Source organism: Anthonomus grandis, chromosome 7 (assembly GCF_022605725.1).
Source record: "Anthonomus grandis grandis chromosome 7, icAntGran1.3, whole genome shotgun sequence".
NCBI classification, from domain to species: domain Eukaryota; kingdom Metazoa; phylum Arthropoda; class Insecta; order Coleoptera; family Curculionidae; genus Anthonomus; species Anthonomus grandis.
Window position 1 is genome coordinate 14,239,826 of NC_065552.1, and position 27,566 is coordinate 14,267,391.

Below are 27,566 nucleotides of genomic sequence, written 5' to 3' on the forward strand. Positions count from 1 at the left end.
CAGCTTCAGCCAGATTCCATCTATTCTTATTCTTTATAGAAGAATCAGGTATAGGAGTTTTGAAAATGTAATTAGTTTTTTTTATTTATTACTTTATTGTTGTTATTTCAAAATTACATGTCATCTATACAAAAGTACAAAAAGCATAAAATGAAATGACGTCCAAAAAAGATTCCCAACAAAACCCAGTTTAAAATAAAATTGGTATACAATACATAACAAACTAGTCAAATTACGAGACAATTTGATCATTAACCAAAACTTTGTTTTTACTCTCGACACGTGTTTCGCTAACGATGTTAGCATCTTCGGGAGAAGATTAAAACTTCAGTTTTGGTAAAACTGTCTCGTAATTTGAGAGTTACACCAAAGGTTCCAACCATAGGACTTAACAAACTAGTGACTACGATAGTCTTCAATCCTGTAAGGCTGTAAATCGATCAGAAACTTTTTTAATTTCTGTTTAAAATGTTTTTTAATAGTAGTATTTTTAAGAGCATTATTTAGCTTGTTAAATAATCGTATTCCCATATCTTTATACAGTGTTAATCTATATTATAAGGCACCGAGTTCTTAAATTATAATTAGAATTAAAACTCAGATTTTCAAATTAATGTTTGTTCTTAAAAACAAATTTAATTACTTCAAATATGTATAGAGCATTAATGGTTGTTATTCTCTTTGTGCTAAAAACACTTCTACATGATTAAATTCTGATCATTGCATGAATTGTTCTTAGAATATGTTTGTGTATTACAAAAATATTTTGTACCTTAGAACTACTACCCCAAAAAATTATGCTACATCTAGCCGTTCCTGATAGTGTACACAAACAATAGCAGACTTTGTTAAGTATGTTATAAAGATATGAAATATGCTCTGACCAGTCCATAAATTCATCTATATAAATCCCTAAGAATTTATTGCTATTTGATATTTTAAAGTGGCTGTTATATATTTTTAATTCAAAATCCACTAAGCGCTTTCAATCTGTTCAATCAGACCATCTGAAGAGCCGCTTTGTCAAAGTTTTTTTTAATTTTTAAATTGTCTACCAATAACTATTTGAACTGTTAACGTCTCATTTTCAGTTTTTAATTATTTTAAAATATGTATACTAATTTTTCGTTGTTTTAACCCTTTGTATATCAGTTTACATCTTTTGCGTTCCTCTTTATTTTATTGGTGTGTTTTTCTGTGTACTCTTTGACAAAGCGGCTCTGAAGATGGTCTAACAGACGGAAAGCGCTTAGCGGATTTTAATTAAAAATTACGCTGACATACAAAATGTTGTCTTATTTAACACAATAATGTTTAGAACCAAACTTAATAACCAGAATCTATACTTATAACAACCACTTTAATATATCAAATAGCAATAAATTCTACGGTGTAAAATCTGTTCTCCAAATTATTGTCTTAGTTTTACTCTTATTTAGGAATAGCCTGTTTTCTATAAATCAATTGATAAAAATAATACTCTTGCATTTTCAACTAATTCAGAAAAATCTGAGCAGCCGTCTAGCAAATTTGTATCATCCACATACTCTATGATGCAAAAATTAGGATGATTTAATTCAATAATACTTACATAATTTGAAAAGTTTATAAACAAAATTGATTCTAAAATACTGCCCTGAGGAACATCCAATTCACATTCTGATATCTGTGATTTATAACAAAACCCTTCCTTATAATCCACTAGTCATTGAATTCTGCCAATAAGGTTTAAATAACTCGAGAGCCTGTCCTCATAAAGCCAGAGCTTTTTAAAAAAAGTATTTCTGTCTAAGCAGTCAAATGCCTTTAATAGATCCAGGAGTAAACCTAGTGCAATTGTTACCGTTTTCGAAGTGTTTCAAAATAATAGCCTGAGTAAACAGGTAAATATAGCTGTTTGTGTAGATCTTTTTTAAAATAACGATACTGATTGTTAGAAAACAAATTACAATCGTTCATAAATTCAATTAATCTTACACTTATTACAATCTCAAATATTTTGGAAAAATTAGGAAAACAGACTGGTCTGCGACTATCAAAGAAATTAATGCCTTATTTTTATTAAAAGGTCTAATTGATAATAAGTTTAATTGTCTTGGGATCACGCCCTGCCTTAATGAATTATTGTTAAAATAACGAATGACCTCAACAAAAGCCGGGACAGCCTGACGAATAAGACTTGCAGGAATTTTATCATCACCAAAACCAGACTTGTCACTGATTTTTAAACTAATTAATTGTTAATTTCATTTGGCGTTACTGAAGTTAATAGTATAGTTCTAGGGTTTATGCATATATGTATAGTGTGTCATACAGTTGACATGTGCCTTTGATTCCTTTAAAAATTAACCACATATATTTATTTTTATTATGACTATTTTTAAAACTCTGTTTATAACTTTCCGACCTCGCCTTAATTAATAATTGATCATACTCTTTTTTAAAGTATTGTTCAAATCATTATAATCATTGCTGTGACCTTTAAACACTAAAAGAACGTGTAACCGATTTTTTTCTGTTGCTATTGCAAAGCATGGTTGTAATACAGCCGTCTACTTTTTTATTTGGATTGTACACTTTTCTGGGAAAACATTGGTTAAAAATAAGCAGAAACGTATTCAGAAAATTTGGCCATTGTTGATTTGCTAATCTGTAAAAAAAACTATTTTCTTCTCATTTCCCCAAAATATCTTTTATAATAAAATGGTTTTAAAGCATCAATTTTGCAATAATTGCATCAAGAGGACTGGAGGGAGGAAAGATATCTCCTATGCTTGCTCCATGCATGGCGTTGGAGTCGATCTACGGGAACCACCTCGTTTCCTCCACTCTCGCACACGTCTCATCGTCTGTCTCTTTCCCTCCCTCTCTCACATGTTCTTCTTCCGAGTGTTTTGCGCTTAGTTACGTGTTGATTTTTATTTACATTTGCCAGACGAGCGTTGCGCACTAAGGTACTGCGCAAACGCAAATCTGAGAATAGCATTGTGGGGGTAGCGAATTTGCCATACAGGGTTTGACCCACCCAGGACAGGAAAGATCTCCCCTGCCTGGTCCAGTCTTCTTTGCATCAGGTAATTTTAGTAGCCATATGATCAGATAACACTGTATGAATTACACTACTACATATTAACTTTTTAGATTATATATATAATTTTTTAGATTTCTAAAAATATTATCAATACAACTTTTTGATTTAGGTGTGATTCTAGTTTATTCCAAAATTTGTCAGGTATATGTCAAAAGAATCCATAGTTGACTAAAATTGTGTTCTACAGCTAAAATCTTCGAAAATGTCTATGTTAAAATTACTGGTTATAAAGCCTTTTAATTCTAAAACCCATTTTTTTTCCAACATTCTTAGAACATTGAAGGGCTAGAATTAGCATTGTCACTTTTTGTCACTTATTTTGGCAGGCACATGTTAAACTCAAACACAGTTGTTGCTTAATAATTCTAGTCTTTCAATGTTCTAAGCCAACATTAATTCTAATTGTTGTATCGCCCGCTGGTGTGTATATTGAGGCGCAATAACACTGCCCTATTTTAAGATGCAGTCAATACACACAGATTCAAAAATATCATGTACTAACAGTTTCTCTATTTTCACATTGTTCTTCTAAAGTGGAGGCTTGATTTATGGTGGACTTTTGAGTACAGCTGGCAATCTTTACTTAATCATCTTGTCAGGGTTGTCTGTCTGGTGTTTGTTTTCAAACGATTTTTTCATTTCTGATTGTATTAATAACTTATTTTTCAGTTGTACATTTTCTTTCTCAATTTCGACTTGCTTAAACTAAAACAGTAAATACTTTATGAATTTGTGATTGTGCGTTTTTTCGTTGAAATTTGCAAAACCGAAAAGAGCCATGTAAAATTCTGAAGTTTCATTCTCAGAAATAATAGGTTATTCCATTTTTTCCTCATCTTCAGGACTTTTTGTTTGGAAGTTAGTACTAGTTTTTTCAGATTATCATTTGGTCCTGTTATAGTGTAATTACGTTATTATTACTTTCTATCTCTTCTAGATTTAAACAGATCGTGCTCTCTTATTTGTATTTTCTTCTCCCGTTAAAGGTGGTATTCTAACACCATAATTTCCTTTTACAAAAATATCGTGTTCTAACATTTATCTAATCTAATTTAACGGTTCCCAACGAACTACTTTTTGTTTTTCCTGCCTTTTTATTAACTAAATGTGTTTTGCTCTTGAAGGGTTGATTGCCACCATCACTGGCATGTCCCATGTTAAATTCTATTGAAAAAACACACTATAAATCTCAAAAAAAAATAAAAATTGAAGACGCTTCCGGTCCGTGTTTACTATTCGACCGATATACTTTGACCAGTCAAGCAGCAGCAAAATGAAAAGAATCTTCTTTATCTTTATGTCCAATATTTAAAGAAGGTTTAAGTACAGACATTAAGAACTAATTTTATATTTCAAATTCAAAATATGCTTTAATCTCAAAATAAAATATGCATTGTAGTTAATAATGCATTGAAATACAGTTATAACTGAATAAATCAGGCAGACTGTTTACAAAATAAAAATACAGTCAAAGTAAGAATTTTGTGTCTAACAAATGAGTGACGACAAGTCTCTCGAGGATCGACCCGAAATAAACATCTAATAGCATTCTTTTGCAACATAAAAACCATATTAAACACAGACTGAGAACATGATTCACAAAAACAAATACCATAACAAAGACAGGATTTAACTAAAGAAAGATGTGAAGCTCTAACCACTGAGCTGTTTAAATTATTCACAATGACAAGAAGAGCATAACAGACAGAAGAAATTTTATTGCATAATGTACTTATATGATTTTAAAATTTTAACCCAGCATCAATATACAACCCAAGAAATTTGCTCACATTAGCAGACAATACTATATTATTACATAAAAAGACATCATTAAAAGCATATTTGAATTTGAAAATATTTGTTTTAGAAATATTAAAGAACAGCTTATTAGCATCACACCATCTTTTTCGTTACATAAATCTGATCATTTGCCTCAAGCTGCTCAGAGTTCTTATTTTGCAACAGAATGGTGTATCATCTGCAAAGATAGTAAAATGGCCATTTATTGAAATATCAGGCAAATCATTAACATAGATTAAGAATAAGTGAGGTCCCAAAATTGATCCTTGAGGGACACCTATAGTAGTCTTTATTTCATTGAAGCTTTGGCCCTGCAAGTTCCCATCAAATTTAAAAGGAACTATTCCAAGACCATTCTCCTGAATCCATAAGTCTCCAATTTACTTAACAGTATACCATGGCTGACAAGTCACAGAAAACTGCGGCAGCACAATCACCATTGTTTAGTCCAAGACATAACATTTTCAAAAAATTGAAAACAGCATCAGTCGTGCTTAGGGATGCCTGAAAGCCAAGCTGCTTATAAGGCAGAGACACTTATAAGGTTGTATATATTTAAAAATAAAAAGATCCTATTTTTAATAAGTTTTTCCACAATTTTTGAAGTTGGTAGAAGAGATATTGGTTGAAAGCTTAAAGGATTATTTGCATCTTCACCTTTTTATAAAGGGATAACACAAGCTTTTTTTAAACAAGAAGGGAAGATACCTATTAAAAATGAAGATGAAGAATATACTAGAGACCTATTAGTAAATTAAACTTAATTCAACACTTTTAGAAAAATGTATCTATGAAATTGTTGAGTGGAATTAAAAGAAACATTATTGGACAGTAACAACAACTCTGAATTTGTTATAAATGCTCAGTAGCAGATTGATGCACTTTATACAGATCTTACCAAAGCATTTAACCATTCAGATGCTGGATCATAAGATTATAAGACAGAGAGTCTCTTTTATAATCAATGCCACAAGATAGTCACTTGTGTTCCTTACTCTTTATTAATATTATTGAATCCTGTTATCTTTTCCACTGCAGAATCCTAATCTATTTGAAAATTAAAACTTTTATATTAATTAAATGTATTGAAGACTTTAAGCTATTTCAGGAAAATTTACTCAAGTTGGTTCAGAAAAAAACCTGGTTTGTTATTAAATGTAAAAAAATATTAGAAGTTTTCATACATACCCACAGAATAAACAAGTATTTGATTTTAACGATATACTAAATGATACTAGTATTAAGGTTGTTAACAAGATGAGGAATTTGGTGAATATAACACCAAGTGGTCTTTTAATTTCCCTATCAATCAATGGCAAACCATCCAACAAGCAATGCTAGAAGGCTTTGATAGGAAACACTTTCAAAAAGGAAGTTCCCAATAATGAAATTCATAGAACAAGTGACAGCCCTGTCACTTGGCTATTTAGTAAAGTGGGATGACCATAGGATATTCATTTGCAACTTAGGACGATTGCGAAACAATATCCAAAATGTTTAAAGGAATTGGATTCAACATGCTAAGTATAACAAGAAGAGCATAACAAGATTTGTATGAGTCCTACATTCAGGATTGCGTAAACACAGGCTGAGAAAAAGAAGAAGATTAATAACTTAATTAATTAAATTTTAGGCTCTTTTACCACTTTAAGATGCATTTATTTATAGCAAATGTGTGGCCTGATAGTTAAAATGTCATGCCACTCTAGTTTATTATTGTTACATTAAATTAAATCACCTTTTGTAAAATATTTCAAAATATCAATCTTATAGATATGCCAGAGTTACAAATAAACATTAAATTATATGAAGCTGTTAGACAATTTCACTGCATTATACATAATATACTATTAAAAATTTATTGCTCATGGTTATTGAAACAAATAATAGTGGACATAATACAGTATCTTGTGGTATACTTTCCTACCAGGTAACCATCCTAATACCACTTCAAGTATGTACTCATAAATTATCAATATTAATCTTTGAAGTTAGACATAATACTCTGTCTTTGGTTGGTTTAAATTTTCTAAATCCAAATGGGTTTCTACGCAATTATCTCCAATGTGATTTCTTGACAATGTTTTGTTTTTTTAATTTCTAGTGAATTTTTTTAATTCTGTAAATAGACTTATTATAATTTTCCAAATAATGTGTGGTTTTTATGTTAAAACCTACATTAAAGTCTCTTATGCATGGACCTATTTTAATTCAGTAATAACATAACATATTTCAAACTAAGAATGTAAAATGACTCATAAGAATATTAAATAAATTTTTACTTACCAGTATTCATTAAAAGTAAATCTATTTCTCATCAACTCACTTACAGGATCATCTGAACCCCAAAACAACTTGTGAAAGTAAGCATACTGCCTTACAATACTTTTGATCTGTTTCAAAGCAACTTCTAATGTTGGGCTTCCTTTTAACTCCTCAAGCTCACTCATTGTAAAATATAAAACTGTATTGTAAGATTTTGGAAGAATATCTATATATGGCTTCCAAAAAGAATCATTTTTTAGTTTTTCTACTAGAAGGTATACTGTCAGAAGAACATTTGGCATGTTTTTTAGAATTTCCACCTGAAGCATTAGGAGAACTTACATTTTTAGAAAATCATGTAGTTAAGGATCTTATTACCTTTTCTACAAGGTCCTGTACGATACTGTCTTTAACAGTTTCATTTGACATCATAAGTTTTCTGGGAACAGCTATTACTAAAGTGCTTTGTGGAATTTCTTGCTCAACCTTAATACCCAAGTCATACCCTTCAAAGTTTGAGATGGAACATCCATGAAGCTCTGCTCCATGTTCTTTCAACCAGGTGTTAAACTTGATTAGAGCTTCTTTACTATTACGATCCTGATATTTTTCTACATGACCTAGTGTAGACTAGAAGAGAAATTAAATTATAATAACAAAAATAAGGATAAGTAACTAATATAAATAAAACTCAAGAACAGTAAATTTACCTTATTTTTCTTTGCTAGTTTATCCTCCAAAAATTTGATTCTATCCAACAAATTTGAGATTTGTTTTTGGCATTCCAGAGACTGGCTCAAGCTGTTATGTAGAGGTAAAGTTGTCAATCTCAACAGAGAGTCTACAGCTTCAAAGAGCTCCTTTTCTTCCTTTGGAGGTTTCCCTTTCTTGCTTAAGGTTTTTTTGTTTGAGGAATTGCTACTTGGTGTTTTGCGTCCCATTTTTAATAGAGTTTATAACTTATAATATATAATATAGCACAACCGTATTAAAAAAAGTTAAATTATTTATAATAAAAAATGAGTTTACTCTTTAAGGTATTTTATGATCAAGTTTCATTTTATAAATAAAAATTTAAATTTATAAGTAATCATTTGAAGTCACATTACATACTCTAGACTATGTCAAGAATAGTAGAACATGTAGCGGTCCTCTTTTATTTTTTTGGAAGTTTATAAGAAAACAAAGACAGCACAAATGTTGACAAAAATCTCATAATGGACAGATCACAACAAAGTGAAAATTGAGGTTATGTTCAATCATGAAATAAAATTAAGCCTCGTTCGCACGTCTCAGTCTGTCATGGCGACCAAATTTCTCTTATGGCAATCTGCAGATTGTGATTTGTAAAAATAGTATACATGATACATCTTCCACCTGATAGAACTTATAGGTAAGATTATACAATTAAGACAAAGAAGCCGAGTATTCTTTTTAAAAAACAGAAAATTGGCATAATGAATACTGCGTTTTGGTACCAATTCAAAATTAAAAAATATTTGGGACAAAATGGTGAATGGTCAGGTCTATCATCACGACATGCATGATCATCAATTAATATACTGTAATATTACAATTAATTTGCTAGTATTGCCTTCGAAAATTCTCGAGTATCGTGACTACAGGAATTTTGATCTAGAAAAATTTAGTAGCGACTTATGCAAGTCGCAAGCAACTGGGGACAAATATTTCATCAAGTTGATCTTAATGACAAAATTAGTACGCTGACAGATAAAATGTTGTTACTTTTTGATAAGCATGCGCCAAAACGTAAAATAAGGGTAACCAGACCAAAATCTCCTTGGTTTACTGGGGTTTTTTGCAAACAATGAAAAAATATAGAAATAGCCTTTTGTCAAAGTATAAAAAGTCAAAAAACGTTGGTGATTGGGAGGATCACAAAAGAGCTAGAAACCTCTTTACACGGGCGGTTCGCAATGAAAAAAAAGCTTATCTCAATTTTCTGAGCACCACAAATAATAGCAAAAAAATTTGGCAAGGTATTAATGACATGAATGTTTATAATAAAAATAAAAGCAATTATCACATTCCCATGCAACCACAGGATCCAAATGAAATAAATAACTTTTATATTCAATCTGTACAGCAAATATGTCCAAGTGTTGATCCAGATACAATAAAATTTTACCAAATCAATTCGAACGTTCAAGACACTTTTGGTTTACGTTTGGTTAATGATTACGCATATTTTTAATCAAATGATTGAAACTAGCACTTTTCCCCAACAATGGAAAACAGCTAGTCTTACCCTTGGCAAAAAATAGTGATCCTAAGAGTCACTCAGACTTAAGGCCAATTAGTTTGTTGTGCGTGGTTTCTAAAATTTTTGAAAAGATAATATAACATCAAATTTTTGATTTTTTGCAAAAAAATTATCTTTTCTATAATTATATTATATCTTTTCTTTAATAATAACTACAGGTACAGCTTTTCTGGATGTTTTGGATGAAATTAGCCAGTCGATAGATAAAGGAGAACAATGTGCCCTGGTGTTACTTGACTACAGCAAGGCCTTTGACACGCTGGATCCAGAACTTATGTGTGCCAAGTTACAGTATTATGGATTTAACGACCAAACCATAAAACTTTTAAGAGGTTATTTAACACAAAGATCTCAGCGAGTGATTATTAACAAGAAGTTTTCGAGTGTGCTGCCTGTTTTAAGAGGTGTGCCGCAAGGTTCAATATTGGACCCGCTGCTCTTTGTAATCTATACGATGCACCGGTGTATAACTAACAAGTGTAAATTAAAGCAATTTGCTGATAATAGTCAGATTCAGTTTTCTTTTGAGAAGGAAGGCTGTTTTGAAGCTGAAAGACAAATTAACCAATGCTTAGATCAAATTCATGCTTATTCAAATAAAAATGGTCTAAAATTGAATCCAAAGTAGTTAATAATGCTGTTTTTTGGTAACAAGAGGGATTATGTATTGTCCAACGTAAACGTAAAAATGATGGGCGAGGTAGTACCGGTGGTTACTGAGTACAAAAACTTGGGCATTCTAGATAGCAATTTGCGATTTAAATCGCATGTTGCTAAAATATGCCAGAAAGCGTACTATGCGCTGAGAAATCTTTATAAAAGCAAACATTTTATCAATTTTGCACTTAAAAAAATACTTTGGGAATCACTTGTGCTCTCTCATACCAATTATGGCAACTATGTTTACGGACCTTTCATTGATTGTGGGACAAAGTTTAAATTGCAAAAGATACAGAATTCTTGTGCACGATTAATTTTCAATTTAAGAATCAGGGATCACATAAGTCACAAAATAAAAGAACTACAGTGGCTTAATATCCGAAAACGACAAAAGTTGCATTTTGCTTTCTTTCTAAATAATCTCATAACAATTTAATAGACAAACTATCACATAGAACTTCTGTACACAACTTACATACACGGTACAGAAATCGACTGGAAATACCAAAATACCAAACAAGCCTTTTCAGAGGTTGTTTTAGCTACCAGGCCAGCAAACTTTTAAATGAAATACCATCCAGCTTGATAGGTTTGTAAAGACAAGCTTTTAAAAAAAAGTACAGACAGACTTTATTAGATTAATAACAATGCTTTTTTTTTACATGATTTTTTTTTCCATCTTATTGCTTATTTTTTGTGTCTTTTAATTAGATATTACATTAAACTTCTTGCTTATTACTGTTTTGTATGCATGGATTATTGTTATTTGTTATAATTTATGGTTTAGTTCGTTAAATTCATAATTTATTTTTTTTTTAATTTCATTATTTTGGATTTACCTATATATTTTTTTTCTGTTTTTCTTTATAATTATTAAGATTGTGAATTTGGATACAGTGGTAATCTTTTATATTCTTGTATTCCAAATATTATCTATTATGTATACTGATCATTTATGTACTCGGTTAAAAGCAGCATTGCTGAAATTCGCCGAGTCAAAAATAAAGTCCTTTTTATTTATTTATTTATTTATAAAAAAGTCTGAAAGGATTAGAAAAAAATCCAATATCAATTTAATGAAAGAAGAGGATACCGCATAGAATTTTTTTTATAAGATAATAATTGTCCAACCTAACAATCAGCTGCCTGTAAGCGTGAGCCAAATTTCTCAATCAAAGAGCTCTAGATAGAAAGTCAATGAGTTGCTTGTTACGAAATTCAAGAATATTTTAAGCATATATTTTAAAGTACTAAATCCTGTTGGATCAGATGTTCGACTGTCTATATCGTCGCATTGTTTGTGAACATCCTAAGCCACAAAAAAATCGAAAATTGAGTAAATAACTAAAAAGTATAGTTTGATTGCTAGAATTATCCTAACCCACAACCTTTTTAAAGTCCTTGAAACTGAATATTATTTGCTTGTGAAGACATAAAATGTTTAGCACTATTAGCAACTGTGTTTTTAAGCGTTAGGCCCCAAAATATTATAGATGTGATTAAAACTAATGCACATATCTAAGGTTTCTGCGTTGGGCCACTCGATTTTGTTTTCGCTGAGCAACTTTTTATCTCTTTTTGGTGACATTAGTTAAAAACGGATCAATATAAGACACGCGTACTAGATATAAATATTCGAAATCCGAGTCGAAATCGTTAATATTGCTTTGCACGTTTGTGTTTTGGAGAAGCGTTTAATTTAATTGTTGTGTGTTTGTAGCAATGTTTTCAAGGGGTAAGTTAATTCTGCAAAGAGCACTAGAAATTATATTAAATGATGAGGAAAAGTATGCGTAGAATAAGGTGTCCTTAAATGAATCGGATATCAAAGCAAAAGAGTATACTTTACTGCATATTTTAACCGGAGGTGAAAATTTACTTTTTGCATTCATATATGACATTTCAAATTATCAAAATTTATGTAAATTTTAGATATTATGTAAATACCGGTTACTGCGGAAGATTGTGATCAAGAATCCCCAATTGGTAACTGGATTGGCAACTGTCGCCACCATTTGAGTATAAAGATTAAAAAAAGCTTTTTAATCTAACGTACAAACGTTACATTCGCACGTCTTTAATTAAAAATGTCGGATATACTTGACAATTATGTCGTTTTTAAGTGGAACTCTAGGCATGCACCTGCGTAGATGTCAATACTTTTAGCCAGAGAACAAATCGATGAATGTCCGGAGCTTAGTACAGTCATTAATTACCATCAAGAATTTTTAAACAGTCACCTGTCACCACCGCTTGAAGGTATTTTTTTAAGACGCGTATACATTGAACGAGACGCGCCTGCAACATGGCAAATTTGTGCAAAAACTACCGGCGATCCATTTTTTGTCGGTTTTTAGCAGGTTTGAGGGAGAAGGATTGAGTACGGTATAAATAAACAATTTTTAATATTATTAATATTTTCTTGTCATGTGGACTGAAGAGAAGTAACTTGTCTTAATTGAATCATATAGGGGAACCCAAATTTATGGGATCCTAAAAATAGGGATTAAGGATTAACGATTAACGGATTCAACCTGAACGATTGAATTATGAGAGCACTTATTAATAAATTGGCAACTGTTTGGGTCATTCGAGCATATTCAAACATGTTTTTTCATAGTTTTTTAACAGGTATATTTGATTGTTAGAACCTTGTCACCATGTAATCGCATAGAAACAGTATGTATTACTTTGCGTAAATGTCAGTAAGTGTCAAGTGCAGTTGCAAAGTTCAAAAGTATGGCACGTTTAACTGAAAAACAATTGAAATTTTGATGATGGTAGGATATGGCGACAAGACTCAAACACAGGCCGAAGTTTGCGATCTGTTTAACAATAAGTACCCGGAGAGGCCTATTACACATTCGGTAGTAAGCAAAACTGAAAAAAAGTTTAGATATTTTGGGTCATGTTAGAGACAAATATGACCTGGACCGTCCTACGCTTCCAGAAAACAGACAATTAGATATTTTGCTCGATTTACAAGAAAATCCACATAAATCAACTCGACAAGTTGCTGCAGATCAGTCGGTTAATAAATCATGTGTTCTAAAATATTTACATAGGAATAAATGGCATTCATATAAGATTCATTTAATTCAGACGCTTATTGAAAATGATCACATCCGCAGAGTAGAGTTTTGCGAAATAATGATGAATAAATGTTTTTTTAAATGGTTCTGGAAATATACAAAATGTTTGTTATTGGGCACCAGAAAATTCACACTGAAGTATGGAAAGTCACACACAATTTCCCAAGAAGTTAAACATATGGGCAGGAATTGTGGGCACGTCAATTGTGGTCCCCAATTTTATTGAGGGCGCACTTAAAAAATATTTAGAGTTGCTTCAAAATCAGATAGTACCTAGTTTAATTGCACTTTATCCAAATGGTGAAAACCCATTTATACCGGCAGATTCGATATGGTTCCAACAGGATGGCACCCCCCACACTATTCGAGAAGAGTACGAGATCACCTTACCAACATTTGCCCAAATAGATGGATTGGAAGGGGGGTATTATTGAATGGCCAGCAAGGTCGCCATATTTAACCACATTGGATTTTTATCTAAAATCAAAAGTTTATTTTGATACACCTGAAAGTTTAGAAAAATTAAAAAATAGAATTAGAGCCAAAATACAACAAATCCCGCCTCAAACAATAAGTAAAGTATTATAAGAATTTGAATATCGACTTGGTTACTGTCAGGAAGTTAATGGTCAATAATTTGAACATTTATTTTAATTTTTTTGTTTTTTTTATAAACTGTTTTAAAAATTCATGCTGTATACATGAATTCATCATGAAAAAAATCGCCTGAATTTGAAATGAATTTGTTGCCAACCAACTTGCGCGTCCTCACTGTATAACTCAGTACGCCAGCATCGGCGAGAATTTTATTTTTTTTTAGTATACTTTCTGCAGTTACTATGCAATAACTACTCAGGGTTATTAACGCTGTAATTTTTTCGTTATCAGACATAGTCACGAAGTACCCTACACTATTACTCAAATGCGAAAGTAAACTGAAGCTTGTTTACACTCTCAAATAAAAATTTAATTACAATCAATCAATAAAATCGATTTGTTGATGGCGCGTCTCTCCTAATGGATAAAAATGACGCGTAGTAAGTGCACGGTAGGCGCGTCCCAACTAAAAACTCTACCAGGCGCGTCGCGTGTGTATTCCGTTCAATGTATACGCGTCTTTAGATTATTGCGATCAATAAATGGTATGCAATATTTTTAATTTTCTGTGCAAAATCAAGGAAATGAGTTGCCAAGGGTAGCCAACTTATCTAATTCCAATTAATAATGACGCCGGATATCAGATACAGAAAGGAAAAAACTTTATTACTAGACATTTTCAGCGAGTTTCACAAAAAGAAGGTAGTCGCAGAAAGGATACATTGGTTTAAAAACTTACTGAAGGATAAAACTCTACCAATTTCAAGTAAAAAGGTACTTACAGCACTGGATAAAAGTTGGGCACATGGAGTCGTTAAAACAGATCAAAGGGGCAGGAATTCACCATCGCAAAAAAAGTCTGAAGCAACTAAAGACATAATAAGATATCACATTAAATATTTACCATTAATTGCTTCACATTACTGTAGAAGCACAAGAAAGAGGGAATATCTCCGTACGGGATTATCTGAAAACAGATGATATTTAGATTATGAAGATTATTATGCAGAACATCAAGTAGTACCAGAGAAAGCTAGCTATTATAAACACATCTTTATTTCCGATAGTATGAATGCATACGTAGCCAGAAAAATAAAGGCTAGAGAAACAAAACAAATCGGCAAAACTTGATAAATCTTTTGTACGTTTTGCCGTAGATATGAAAAAAATTCTTTTAACATATTCATTACAAATAGGAAAGCTGTACTATACCCAAAAGCTAAAAACTTTTAATTTTACAGTATATAATTTAGGAACTACACAAGGTGATAACTTTATGTGGCATGAAAGGGTTGGCAGAAAAGGTTCGTCAGAAATCGCAAATTGTTTGTGGAAACGTTTAAATGTCCTTGCACTCAAGTTAAAGAAGATACATTCTATGCTCACAGAGGATCGGGCCAAAACCGTAACTGCATTAATGCTGCAATGTTTTTACGAGCTGTACATTTGCTACCGATTGAAACTATTAACCAAAAATATATGGAGTCAGGACACTCTGAAATGGAGTGCGACAGTGTCCATGCTGCTATTGAAAACCGTGGTAATAAAGTCGATATTTACACCCCAAAGGGTTGGTACACAGTAGCTCGAACTACAAAAACTAAGCAACTATTTTACAATGTTCGAAATGAACTATTCAGATTTCTTAAATTTTAAGTCTTTTTCCAAAACCGCAGTGGTAAAAAAAAAAAGTTATGCGAATCTGACTTCATAAAGTTTGCTTATCACGGATTTTATGAGGCATTAAGAAACACTGATGAGGTTCAAATTAAATCCGATATGGACGAAGACTGACATTTTGAATTGGTATTATTTTTATACTTTCTGTACCACTATCATTTATAATAGATTATGTTAAAAAAATGCTGGGTTATCATCATTTTAAACATTAAACTGTTAGACCTTTTTGCACCTTAAAATAATATGGCAGGACAACTTAATTTGTTGCAGTGAATGGAGGTAAGCCACCTAAAATAAAATTTATAATCCTAAAATAAAACCATCCACATAAAAAGAGTAATACTTAAACAGAAATTTCAAAAAACTATTATTATTTTTTGATGCCAAACTTTTTAAAAAGCGCGCTAGCTTCAGTCTTGGTTTATGTGAATTAGAACAGTTCACCTCCAAAGTCACGATATGTGGTATTGTGTATTGTCCAATCTGATACGTAATTCTTCATCACTTTTAACTACTTAGGTCTTTAATTTTTGGTTTAGTCTAGATAAAAGCTTTGATTACAACATAAAATATTGTAGAAGAATAAAGCAAAAGTAATTTAATTTGATTTTATTGAAACAAATTAAAATACATAAGAAAGGAAATTATTTTTCGTAAAAAGAGGCATGTCCACTTGCAAAGGAAAAATTCGATCAAAAAATTGCCACGGCCACTGTTACCTGAAATATCAGGTAGTAGTAATAGTAATTAAACTTACCCAATCACTCGAAATTTTATCGGCGCCTAAAACTTAAACTTCAAATTTATTAACATTATATAAACTTAACATTTATTAAGTATTTTAATTCATACCTAAACGACCGGTAAAACCGCTACAGTATCATGTAAATGAGAAGAGTGTCCTCTCAATTTACATAAAGTTCTTTAAAAAATGCATAGGCTATTATTTATTGTTTAGTCAGAGTTTTACAACAATTAATAAATTAAGTTCGGATGCAGTGGAAAAAGTCGTTTTCAATTTTTCCTCTTTCTTCTATAAAGGATTGGTTCAATTAGATAACCACATACTGTATATTGTTATTTTCATAATAACCCCTCTGAGTTTGATTGTCGTGCTAAGGGAAACGCTTTATGCGCAAAACATCATTTTACTAAAAAAAATAATACGATAGATGCCGCTACAAACTATACTCATTTCAGAAGATATCTAAAGCTTTGCCGACTTGCGCAAGTTATTTCAATAATATTATGTTCATTCAGTTTCCCGCCAACATTCAACAAATTTATAGTCAGGTGAATTTATCTTATCTATTAACGATACCTATCACTTTATTTTAGCAGTTACGAATCAGTTTATTGTTAACTTAATTCGGGTGACCTCGCGTCATATTTTACATAAGCTTATTGTGATTTGTTAAAGTTGCAAACGTTTCCTGTATTATTATTAGTTTTTAGAAATTAAGAAAAGTATGAAACCTGATAAAGAAAATAAAAAAGTTGGTATAAGCAGAGAGAGGCTTATAAACATAAGCGATAGACTGAGAATTGCTAATTTGCACAAAAAGGAGCTGAATTTCAAGTTAGTTGTTATTGGGGACTTTGGCGTAGGTAAGTGAAGATTGAAACTTAATAGTGTGAAGATACTGGAAAAAAAATTGTTTTAGGTAAGACTTCAATTATCAGCCGATATACTGATGGTAAGTAAAATAAAACTTTTAATTGTTTTGAAATTGGAATTATTTATGTTGGCTACAAATAGGGGAAAAGTATATAACACCTGCAATTAAAATCTAACTATATTTTATTCAGGAATGCCAAGAAAATCGAATATACCCGCATTCCATAAGAAAAATCGATATACGTCCTAGAAATTTCGCCTTTTTAAAAAGCAGTTGTTAGGGCGCAAATATATTTTTAAGTTTTTATATATGTTTAAAACAAAATAAGTCTAAGACCTTATTTATAACATATATTTAGGCGAATTTTCTTCATCCTACAAAGTAACAATAGGCGCGGACTTCGCAGTAAAAACTTTAGAATGGGACGAGGAAACAAGAATTAATTTACATTTATGGGACATTGCCGGTCACGAGAGGTTTGGATCACTCACTAGCATTTTTTACAGACATTCGTAAGTATTCATGTTGACATCTCAAATTACTATTATCAAAATGTTTAAACAAATTATACCTTTTAGAGTTGGAGCCGCATTAGTTTTTGATCTCACAAGACCTGAGACATTCACTTCCATTAAAAAGGTAGAGTACACAAATATTGACGATATATTATACATTATTTAAAATAGTTTGAATTATTGGTGTTTTTGACCTTTCAGTTAAATTTACAAGCTGATTACACCGATACACATTTTAAGTAGAAATATACTTTTTTTAAATTATTTGATAGGGTTGACTATATATCGTCATTAAGCTGCCAGTTCTTAAAAAAATTATTATATAATATATAAAAAAAAACTTTTAACTGGCAATCCACTAAATACAAAACATACTTCCTATAAAAAAATGTTCTAAATATCTTATTCATTTATATTGTTTTAAAGATTAATTTAGAAATAACATTTTATTTTCAAATTAGTTTTTTTCTTGTTTTTAAATGATCGATTAGGCTTACGTTCCAAGAATATTCAATTGTATATTTTTTCATGTAAATTCTTAGTATATATGCCTCAATAATACGATTCATACTATGTTCTATTCATGTGCTTTGCATATGATAAATGTACGATTTATAACGTCGTATTGAAAGACAACGAGGTAGCGGGCGAGTAGGAGAGCGCACGAAATACATGCGATTCATCTGTAAGCACCTCTCTATGCGTAAAGATCGATTCCCGAACCTATATGTACTTTTTTCCTAATAAAAATAGTTCCAGAGCCTTAATTTATTAATTTAAATATTGCCAACCAATATGCACCAATATCCAACCAATATGCACCACATTTTGGGTGGAGAACATTGATTATATATTAATGTAATCAAGGTTATTATTATCTTTGTATGTAACAAAATATATTACACATAAATGTAAGGATGAAAATACAGATTATTTTATCTCATTCTAAGCCTCAATAAATCTTTTCTATATATTTTAGTGGTTGACAGATCTAAGGAAAAAGGTATCACTGCCGGGAGGCCAAAGCATACCAACAATTTTACTAGCAAATAAGGGTGACATCACTACCAAAACAGTTCCTGAAGAAATCAATGATTTTTGCATAGAGAATAATATACTGGGTTGGTTTGTTACATCTGCAAAGAGTAACATTCATATTGGTAAGGATTTCTAATTGCCTACATTACAGTTTTTTTAGACACAATAGATACCTTCACATGGCGTTTCAAAATAAAAAGCTATCTTTCTTAATGGCGGATCTGTCACATTCAGTTTTGTCTGACTTTATACATAACTAATTAACTACTTTTTATTAACTAATTCCCATTTATGTTACTATAATTGTAAGCCTTATTATTATTTTTTTTAATAACAGGAACTACAACTTTTCTCCACAACTAGTTTGCTATTAATATTTCATATTCACACAAAATCAAATAGAACAAAAACTCTGCCAAAAAAATCTCAGTATTTTAAGACTTTTACTTCCTTGAATACCTTTTTACCTAGTAACATTTTGCCAAGTTTTTGTGGTACAGGGTGATTTTGAAAAAAATAAAAACTTCAACTGATATTTGTAGGTTTGTTTGCGCAGAATCCAGTATCGAACTTAAAAAAAAAATATTTAGAGGTTCCAGTTTTTCAGATAATGGCATAACTTTTTTTAATGGAATAGCCTATATATTTTCTTATAATCTATTTCCGCTTGCCAAAATCTTTTTAAAAATATAGCATAGTCCATATTTATTTTTATAAATAACGTGACAAAATGATTTTTTTCTACAATTTACATTGGTAATAGTGGCTAGCTGTGGGTGACCATCTAACGCAAAAAAAACAATATCATTAACGTTCTGTCATTACGTACATATTTATTTGATTTTTGAAATTTCTGCTTCTTGAAAATTATTCCTGGTTGCATTTTTCTAAATTTAATGCTGATATTGTTATTAAGTGTTTTTGTTTATTGTTACCGTTCTTGTTCTTTAATTATTTTTTAAAATAACTTTAATAATTTGAAAACCTACTTGATATTATCTAATCAAAACGCAGACCAGGCCTTAGAACTCTATCTGAACAAGCCAGTTACTCTTCACGTACAGGGTTGCCAACCCTCCCGATTTAGGCGGGAAGTTCCCGCTTTTTTACTTAAGCTCCCGACTCGCGACCTTAAACAAACCTTTCCCGCTTTTCGGCAAGTAAAAAAATAGGTCCGGGATTTTACCCACGTTTTTTCTATTAGCTCATAACGGTTTGTTTTCTTAAGATTGACAATATGGATCTTTCTAATAGTAGTCTAAAAGTGATGAGATTGATATTGAGTTAGGCAAATAAGTGTTGACCAAGATGATGATGAGCAAGAAAAAAAATTCCATTATTTGAGGCAAATAATTCAAATCAAGGGAAGACTGGATTTTCTATTCTATTAAAAAAACTAAATGGAATGTTGAATAATCAATGGAGCCAAACTTATTCTTGGATTGTTAGGCAAGAAGATATTTTACAAGCTAAATGTACGATTTGTGACTCATATTTTACATTTTACAATAAATTACTGCAGAGAAAACGATATAATTAAACATACGAAAAGGGAAAAACACACGATAAATTTGATTATAAATGTATTTTTAAACAATTTGGACTTATATTGAATGAATGGAAATTATTGTGATTGTTGGATGTGTTTGTCATATCATACATAATTCCAGGAAGCACGGGCAAGTAGCACTTAAGTATGAGGTTGAATATTTAGTTTTTAAGTGTTACCATGAATTTAGTAGTACAAAGTGAATGAATTGAAGGCCTTTTTTGCGAAGAAGAATGGTCCGATTTATTAAGAACCGTTCTGATAAGGCGGCTTTCTATAATTCCTGCTACTGAACGTCTTTTAAAACATTTTACTCCTGCTAAATCTTATTTTCAATCACAAGAACGATCACAAGAAATCGACCCCCACCACTACTGGGAAATTTTTTTGAAGATGAGCTTACTGAAGCCTATTTAGGTAAGCATGTATTCATTATTTCAAAATCTTAAAATTTGTTATTTTAAAGTTGGATCTGGATTGAAATAAGTAATTAACTTTTTTGAAAATTTTGTTATGATAAAGATCTTTATATAAATGAGTTTTATTTTTATAACCTACATCCTTTTTTTTGTAGGTTTATTACAATAATTAAATTGGTTCGATGCACAATGCAATAACTAAGTTAGAATTTGAAAAAACATTTTGCATAAAATTATTTAACATTATGCAATCATTGAGAGGGTCATTAAAGTTTAAAAAGAACCAACAATATTATCGATCCATAGCGCTTCCTCTATTAGAAAAGTGTGATGATAACTTGAAAGTCGCCATGTTTAAACGAGAAGCAGATGTTTTTTTGGAGAGAATTATAAACTACTTCGAGAAATAGTAAATATCTTTTATAGACTAAAGTAGATATATGTGAAAAATATATTTAAATTAATTTGCAGTGAAAACTTTGATGATGATAATAAGTTTTAATCACTTAGTGTAATGGCTTTGCAAAACAAGTCAAATATGTTTTTCGAAAATTCTTGAACATTTTCAGATCGAAGTTAACAAAGATTTACTTTTTGAAGAATATGTTATCTTACTAGATATCCAAGAAACCTTTTTGGGAAAAGTTTGAAGAGCTAACTGCAGATCAGCAATATTATATTTCAGAAGAAATATTGGACCAATTTTTAAAAAATTTGCTACTTAGTTTTCTCCCTTACACATTAAAATGCCATGATCAAAGGAATTTTAATTTAATGGGTTTGGTATGAAAAAAAGAGAGAAACAGACTGGACATAATAACCTTAGATGCCAAGTTAATGATCAAACATAATTTTACCCAATCTTGCCAATTTACTAAATTTTTAAAAAAGGATTGTGCAAATATTATAAAAAAGGTTAAATATTGCTAAAAATATTAATAACATTTGGTGATATTTTTTTGCTATTACATTACATACGTAAACGTATTTAGTTTTGATATGTCCCGCTTTTTATGAAGAAGGTCTTATTTTTTTTTGTATGAAAAATATTTTTTTATTTAGTTTGAAGGTTTTAAAAATATTTTTGTGCGTTTTGATTGGTTTCTACTTATTTGTTTTGTCCCCCAAAAATTGGTCAAGATTTGTTAAATGGTTTCAATATAAATTACCTTTATTTCAAGCTTAATTAACTCTATATTTATTTTACTCTGAAAAGCACTACCCACCTCCCGCTCTTCAATTTTTAAAATCTGGCAACCCTATTCACGTACCTATTTATAGCATATAGATGTCCTGAAAGAAGATAACTCAAGGGAAAAATATTTAAAAAATTACAATTTACCAACTTTTATGTTTTGGCAAATCTCGACTCCGAGTTTACAACACAGATAACGAGGAATCAGAGATCAACATTATATTATACAGAAATGCAAAGGATTTAAAAAAAAACTTAAATTAAAACCTTACAAGTATAAACGTATTCAGTATCTGCACCTTGGTGATGATGCTGAACATAGATTGGAGTTCTGCAATTTGTATATAAATATGAAAACTGAGGACAATAATATTGAAAAAAAATAAGTTGGTCAGACCAGGCATATTCCATAAGTTCGGGAATTGTTAATAGACACAACTCGCGGTTTTGGAATCAAGAAATCATCCACGTGCTTTTTCCTAGAGAGCGTCAAGGGTTCGGATTTTATGTTCCTGCTTTATTTTTAACGTAAAAATAGTTCTATAAGAAACATTTTTAAAGGCATTCCACTGGCTCAACTGAACAATACATTCTTCCAACAGGACAGGCTCCAGCCCACAATGCTAGAATTATACAAAACTGGCTGGAAACTAGATGGAACAACTTCCAGTTTTGAATTTTTTGTAGGGCTATTTAAATAATAAAATTTATTCAAAGGAACATGCCACAATTAAAAATTTAATGGAGAATACAAAGACATCATCTATTTTGAAAAATGCTAAGAAAAATTATTATAAATTTTATAAACTTTTAAGATACATAATGGTCTGTATTTTAAACAATACTTTTTGTTGTTGCTATAAAACTCTAACTAAGTAACTATTTTTATAGTAGTTATTTTATATTAGTAAAGTAAAAGTAACTTTTTTGATATAATTTTTAAATTTATATATTTTTTTGTTATAATTTTAATAAATTTATTTAATGAGTGTTAGGCTTTGGCTATTTGGCTTTTGTAATATATTAAAGATTTTCCAATTTGAAAAAAATTTATAGTCTCATTTAAAAAAAAAGAAGTTTTGTTAATATCTCAAAAACTGTAACCTCTAAAGAAAATTCAAGTATGCCACTAGATTTTACAGAAAATTTCCAAATATCAGTTTTTACTTTTTTAATGTCTGACAATAACAGAGTTCAGTTACAGTTACAGATTTTTTTTTCCATTAACCTGTAGCAAAAAAAAACTAAGATAGCTATGGCAAATTTAATTAGTGCATCTTTTTTTTCATTAAAAAGTAGCATGGTGTTGTGAAAAACTGTAAATCTTTATCTCTTTTCATAAGCAAGAAACCCCCTAAAACATATGAAAATGAGACGACTTGCAAACTTAATTTCAATATAGTTTAACCCATTAGCGCCCAGCGATCTATTTATATTTCACAACATCAAACAGGTGTTCAAAATGTGTTTGGTGAATTTTAAGCCGCGCCTACCACCAATATCGTTACTTTGATTGTAAATCGGTCCTATTTAGTGCCTTACTTCATTGTACGACCGAAAGTGTTTATTTTATTGGACCTTCGTTGGAGACATTTTTTTTATCAAGTGTATCATCGACTATTATATTTTGAGATAGCTTTAAAAATTGTTAAGGTAAGTTAAATTATGTATTATATTTCTATTAGGAGGGGTTCAATAAATGTAGCTAAATGGTTATTGTTGCATGTTTCTATTTCTTTTACTTTTTATAACACTGATTTTTATGGTGATCTATTAAATAGATCGCTGGGATAAACAGAGATTTTTTTAAATTTAATTTCTAAAAAATACTTATAACTTATATTAGATATAAAAAAATGTTTTTCTGTAAGATTTTTTTTTATTTCAGATATAAAAATGAGCAAACCTAATATATTTAAAAATCTAGAAGATGCAGTGCAGTACCTGTACTCAGAGCAAATAGATGCGGACATACTAGCGTTGCCATATGTTGATGAGCTAACCGATGAGGAAGTATTTAACGATGAAGAAACTGGAATCCCTATCTTAGAAGATATTGCTGGTTATGTAGAAATACAGACAAATGAAGATGACGAAAGCGAGGAAGAAGATAACTTACCATTGGCACGTCTGCTCCCTGAGAAAAAAAAAGCAAAAATTGAAAAACCACAAAAACTTGAAACTAAATGGATCAAAACTGACCCTAAATATAATCTTCAAACAGCCGAACAGGATTTTTTACAAGCTGAGAATGATATGAAAGCTACATTGAAAGACTCCTCTGCGGTAAACATATTTGAGCACTTTTTCGATGATGAAATTTACAGCTTGATAAGGGAACAAACTACTAACTATGCAGTTACCCAAAACAATCGACATGAATTTACAATATCAAAAGATGATATACAGATTTTTATTGGTTTTTTTGATATTTAGTGGCTATCATACTTTACCCTCTGAAAGAGATTACTGGTCCGATGAAGACGATTTGGGCCAATCAATCGTGAAAAATGCTATGAGTAGAAATGCCTATTTGGAAATAAAATCATGTATTCATTTTGTCGACAATACTAAAGCTAAAGACAACACAAATGATAAATATTTTAAAATAATAATTTTAAAAAATTCGGAATTTTTCAAGCAAATCTGTCAATTGATGAAATGATTGTTAGGTATTATGGTCGGCACTCGTTAAAAAAATTCATTAGAGCCAAGCCAATCCGTTTTGGCTATAAAGTATGGGCAATGTGTGGCGAAGACGGATATTGCTTTTCTTTTTCACTTTATGCTGGAAAAGAAGAAAATCAACAAAAAGAGCCTTTGGTTACCAGGGTAGTTGTAGAAATGCTATCAATTGTGGAAAATCCGAAAAGCTACTCCGTCTACTTCGATAATTTTTTTAATAGTCATAGGCTATTTCACAAGCTAAAAGAATTTAAATTTAGAGCTACTGGCACGATAAGGGAAAATCGGACTGCCCAGTGCCCATTACAATCAACCAAGGAACTGGAAAAAATGCCTCGTGGATCATATGATTTTAGATTCGACATCAAAAATGAAATACTAATTGTTAAATGGAATGACTACTATAAGTGTGTTTCAATGGCCACTAATTTTGATCACGTAGAGCCAATAGCCTCAGTTCCACTCTGGAATAGGAAGGAAAAAGCTTGCATGCCAGTTTCCCAACCTAGACTGATATACAACTACAATAAATACATGGAGTGGATCACCATAACTGGCTTTTGGAGAAGCATAGCATCGCCATCCGAGACAAAAAGTGGTACTGGTGTTTATTCACAAGGATGATAGATATGGCAGTAATAAATTCGCTGCAGCTTTACCGAAGAATCAATGGAAAAAAATCAATAAATTTAAAAGAATTTAGGCGCGAGATTGCAGTAACCTACCTCAAGCTTGGTCATGGATGAAGTATTATGAAAGGTAGACCCCTGAGCTTACCATCAACCTCCAAATCACGCGTACCTGATGAAGTTACATAGACTTGATGAAAAAGGGCATTTTTTGGAAAAGAGAACCAATCAAAGAAGATGCCAATACACTTCTTGAAAAAGTCACCCATGTAAATGTAACATTACGCTTTCCACCACTTGTTTTGTAAAATATCACCGCAAAATAGATATTGTACAATTTTACAGTAATAAAAAACATATTTTTTTACTAAAAAAAAATCAATTATTTGCCCAGCGATCTATTTATAGATCATCTTTTTTTGAAAAAACTAAAAAACAAAAAAATTTCTTTAATTTTTTTTGGCTAAAAATTATCCAAAATAACATGGCAAGACTATTTTTTCAACGACTTTCAAAAAAAATAATAATAATTTGGGCGTTAATGGGTTAATACAATAAAAAAATCTAAAACACTAAGCTTTATTCAAGGGAAGCTGTCTAATTAAATAAATATAAATACCTATTTGTTCAAAGGGACCAATGCCTTACCAGAAATTTAATTTGATTCAAAATTACTAGTATTTGGTGTTTCTACAAATTTCATATCTTTATTAATCCAATAAATAAATACCTTTTATTGAAATATTTTGATACTATTTCTTTTAAACCTTTCAGATGAAGCAATGTTGAGATTAACGAATGTAGCCCTACAAAATCACCACAGTTTACAGTTTCCATTGATCACAGATGATGTTATAAAATTGCCATCACAAAATGGCAAAGGAATGTCAAATGGAACTTTATCCCATAATTTGAACAAGAGATACTTTTGCTGCAGATCTTAGACAAACTAGATGATATATTAAATGCTAAAACAGGTTTTAATTAAATCAATATTGATATCCTTAAAAACTAAAGCTTTCAGGCTGTCTGAATGTTTTAAGATTTGTACATGTAAAAACCATATTTATTTATAAAATATGCCTCTGTAGTTAGGAATCTCACATAAAAAACAAAAATATTTAAACACACATGTTGGATGTTTTATTTCATCCCCACTTACTTAAAATAAATAAAAAGTATTTAACAAATTCTACATAAAATTATTACAACAAATGTAACAATTTAAAATACCTACTAGACTAGATTTTTCATCAGGTACTGCCTTGTTTATTCGCTGCTAAAGCATTTTCATTTGCTAACATTTGGAATTCTTGGAACCTTTGGGATATCCTTTGGTTGACTTTGAGAAACTTTTCTAAGCAATTTAAAGAACATTTGTCCTGAAAAAATTAGAAACAGTATAAATTTAAATTTGTAAAATATTTTCTTCAATGTCTTTTAAAGTTAAATACTTATTTACCTCTGCTTGCTTAATGTTTCTAGATGTAAAGTCAGTCACACAATCATTAAAACACATTTCCGTTAATTTATTATAGGAAATTAAAAAATCTTTAAACTAAAAATTAAAAAGTTAGGTTAGATAGTTTGTTTATCATAACATAAGGTAGGAACTTACTGTTTTAATTTGATCCGTGTCTATATTTTCTAGACCTGCTCCAGCAGGAAGTGGCACGCTCATTTTAGTTTAGGAAAAATTTAGGAGTCAAAAAAATTGGAAGTTTGAATTTGTTCCTACTTTCTTTTTTTTAATATTTATGGCTTCTCACGTGGGACAGAATTTGACATTTGGTCGTCTTCGCATACGCTAATAAATAAAGGCCTGTATACATGTATGGAGATGTATGAAGCTAACGTCAGATCAGTTTCCAGCAAATTAAGAACGCAGCATATGACGTTTGCAAGCTTAGGCAAGAAAAGAGAGGGGACAAATAACACCTCGTCATATATGTATAAATTACATATATATACGTATTTATACATGTTATATTGGATCTTCCCATGCACGTGGGCGACCTTTCTCATGGGAACCGCTAAGTCAGCATCCTTGAATCGGATCACACCATATTATGGAATCCACAGTTCTCACGTAGTCAGCAGTTAGATTTAGTATAAATAGGTTTAAGTTTTATTGTAAAAGATAGATTAATTACAGAATATTTATAGGCAGAAACTATGTCCGTTTAAATTTTAATATTTAATAAATAGATTTTTTTAAAAAGTGGTTCTTGAGTTGTGCGAGATAACAATTTGGCGCAGTCGGTAGGATCTGTCAACGCTATTAGAACAGGAGAATTCCCACTAGTAGCGGCGGATTCCATCCCTTAACAGAAGAACCTGCCAAGAGAAGTCTAACTGGGACGTCTTCAGGAGGAACAAAAGCATTTTAACCACCTGGCAGTCGAACGAGAACACGGCTCTCATGGAGTATTATTTTTTGTAAGTAAA

The 27,566-nt window shown here is 30.8% G+C and overlaps 3 protein-coding genes across 5 annotated transcripts in view; 1 reads left to right on the top strand and 2 right to left on the bottom strand.

Annotated features, from left to right (window-relative positions):
* Window positions 1–8,320, bottom strand: part of LOC126738439 (actin-histidine N-methyltransferase) — a 50,012-nt gene extending 41,692 nt beyond the window's left edge. Inside the window, exons 1-3 of the mRNA XM_050443789.1 lie at window positions 7,867–8,320; window positions 7,535–7,786; window positions 7,178–7,476 (exon numbers count right to left, since the gene is read on the bottom strand). Coding sequence (XP_050299746.1) covers window positions 7,178–7,476; window positions 7,535–7,786; window positions 7,867–8,097 — 782 coding nt within the window. The 5' untranslated portion in view covers window positions 8,098–8,320. The remainder of the gene's footprint in view (window positions 1–7,177; window positions 7,477–7,534; window positions 7,787–7,866) is intronic.
* A 4,477-nt stretch (window positions 8,321–12,797) lies between these two features.
* Window positions 12,798–26,239, top strand: LOC126738518 (ras-related protein Rab-38-like). Of its 3 annotated transcripts, none has more exons than XM_050443889.1 (7): window positions 12,798–12,846; window positions 16,925–17,077; window positions 17,134–17,166; window positions 17,447–17,600; window positions 17,667–17,727; window positions 18,583–18,763; window positions 25,893–26,237. In XM_050443889.1, exons 1-7 carry the CDS (start codon window positions 12,840–12,842, stop codon window positions 26,060–26,062), a joined length of 759 nt encoding a protein of 252 aa, XP_050299846.1. In that variant the 5' UTR covers window positions 12,798–12,839; the 3' UTR covers window positions 26,063–26,237. The 3 variants fall into 3 exon arrangements, with proteins under 3 accessions (XP_050299846.1, XP_050299849.1, XP_050299848.1); XM_050443891.1 differs by lacking the exon at window positions 12,798–12,846 and adding an exon at window positions 16,690–16,762; XM_050443892.1 differs by lacking the exon at window positions 17,134–17,166 and having other exon boundaries at window positions 25,893–26,239.
* On the bottom strand, window positions 26,239–26,913 carry LOC126738519 (mitochondrial import inner membrane translocase subunit Tim9). Its single transcript, XM_050443893.1, has 3 exons — window positions 26,737–26,913; window positions 26,581–26,676; window positions 26,239–26,500 (listed from the first exon to the last, which is right to left on the bottom strand). The coding sequence occupies exons 1-3, from the start codon at window positions 26,797–26,799 to the stop codon at window positions 26,372–26,374; spliced, it is 288 nt and encodes a 95-aa protein (XP_050299850.1). The 5' UTR covers window positions 26,800–26,913; the 3' UTR covers window positions 26,239–26,371.
* Between the last annotated feature and the right edge of the window lie 653 nt (window positions 26,914–27,566).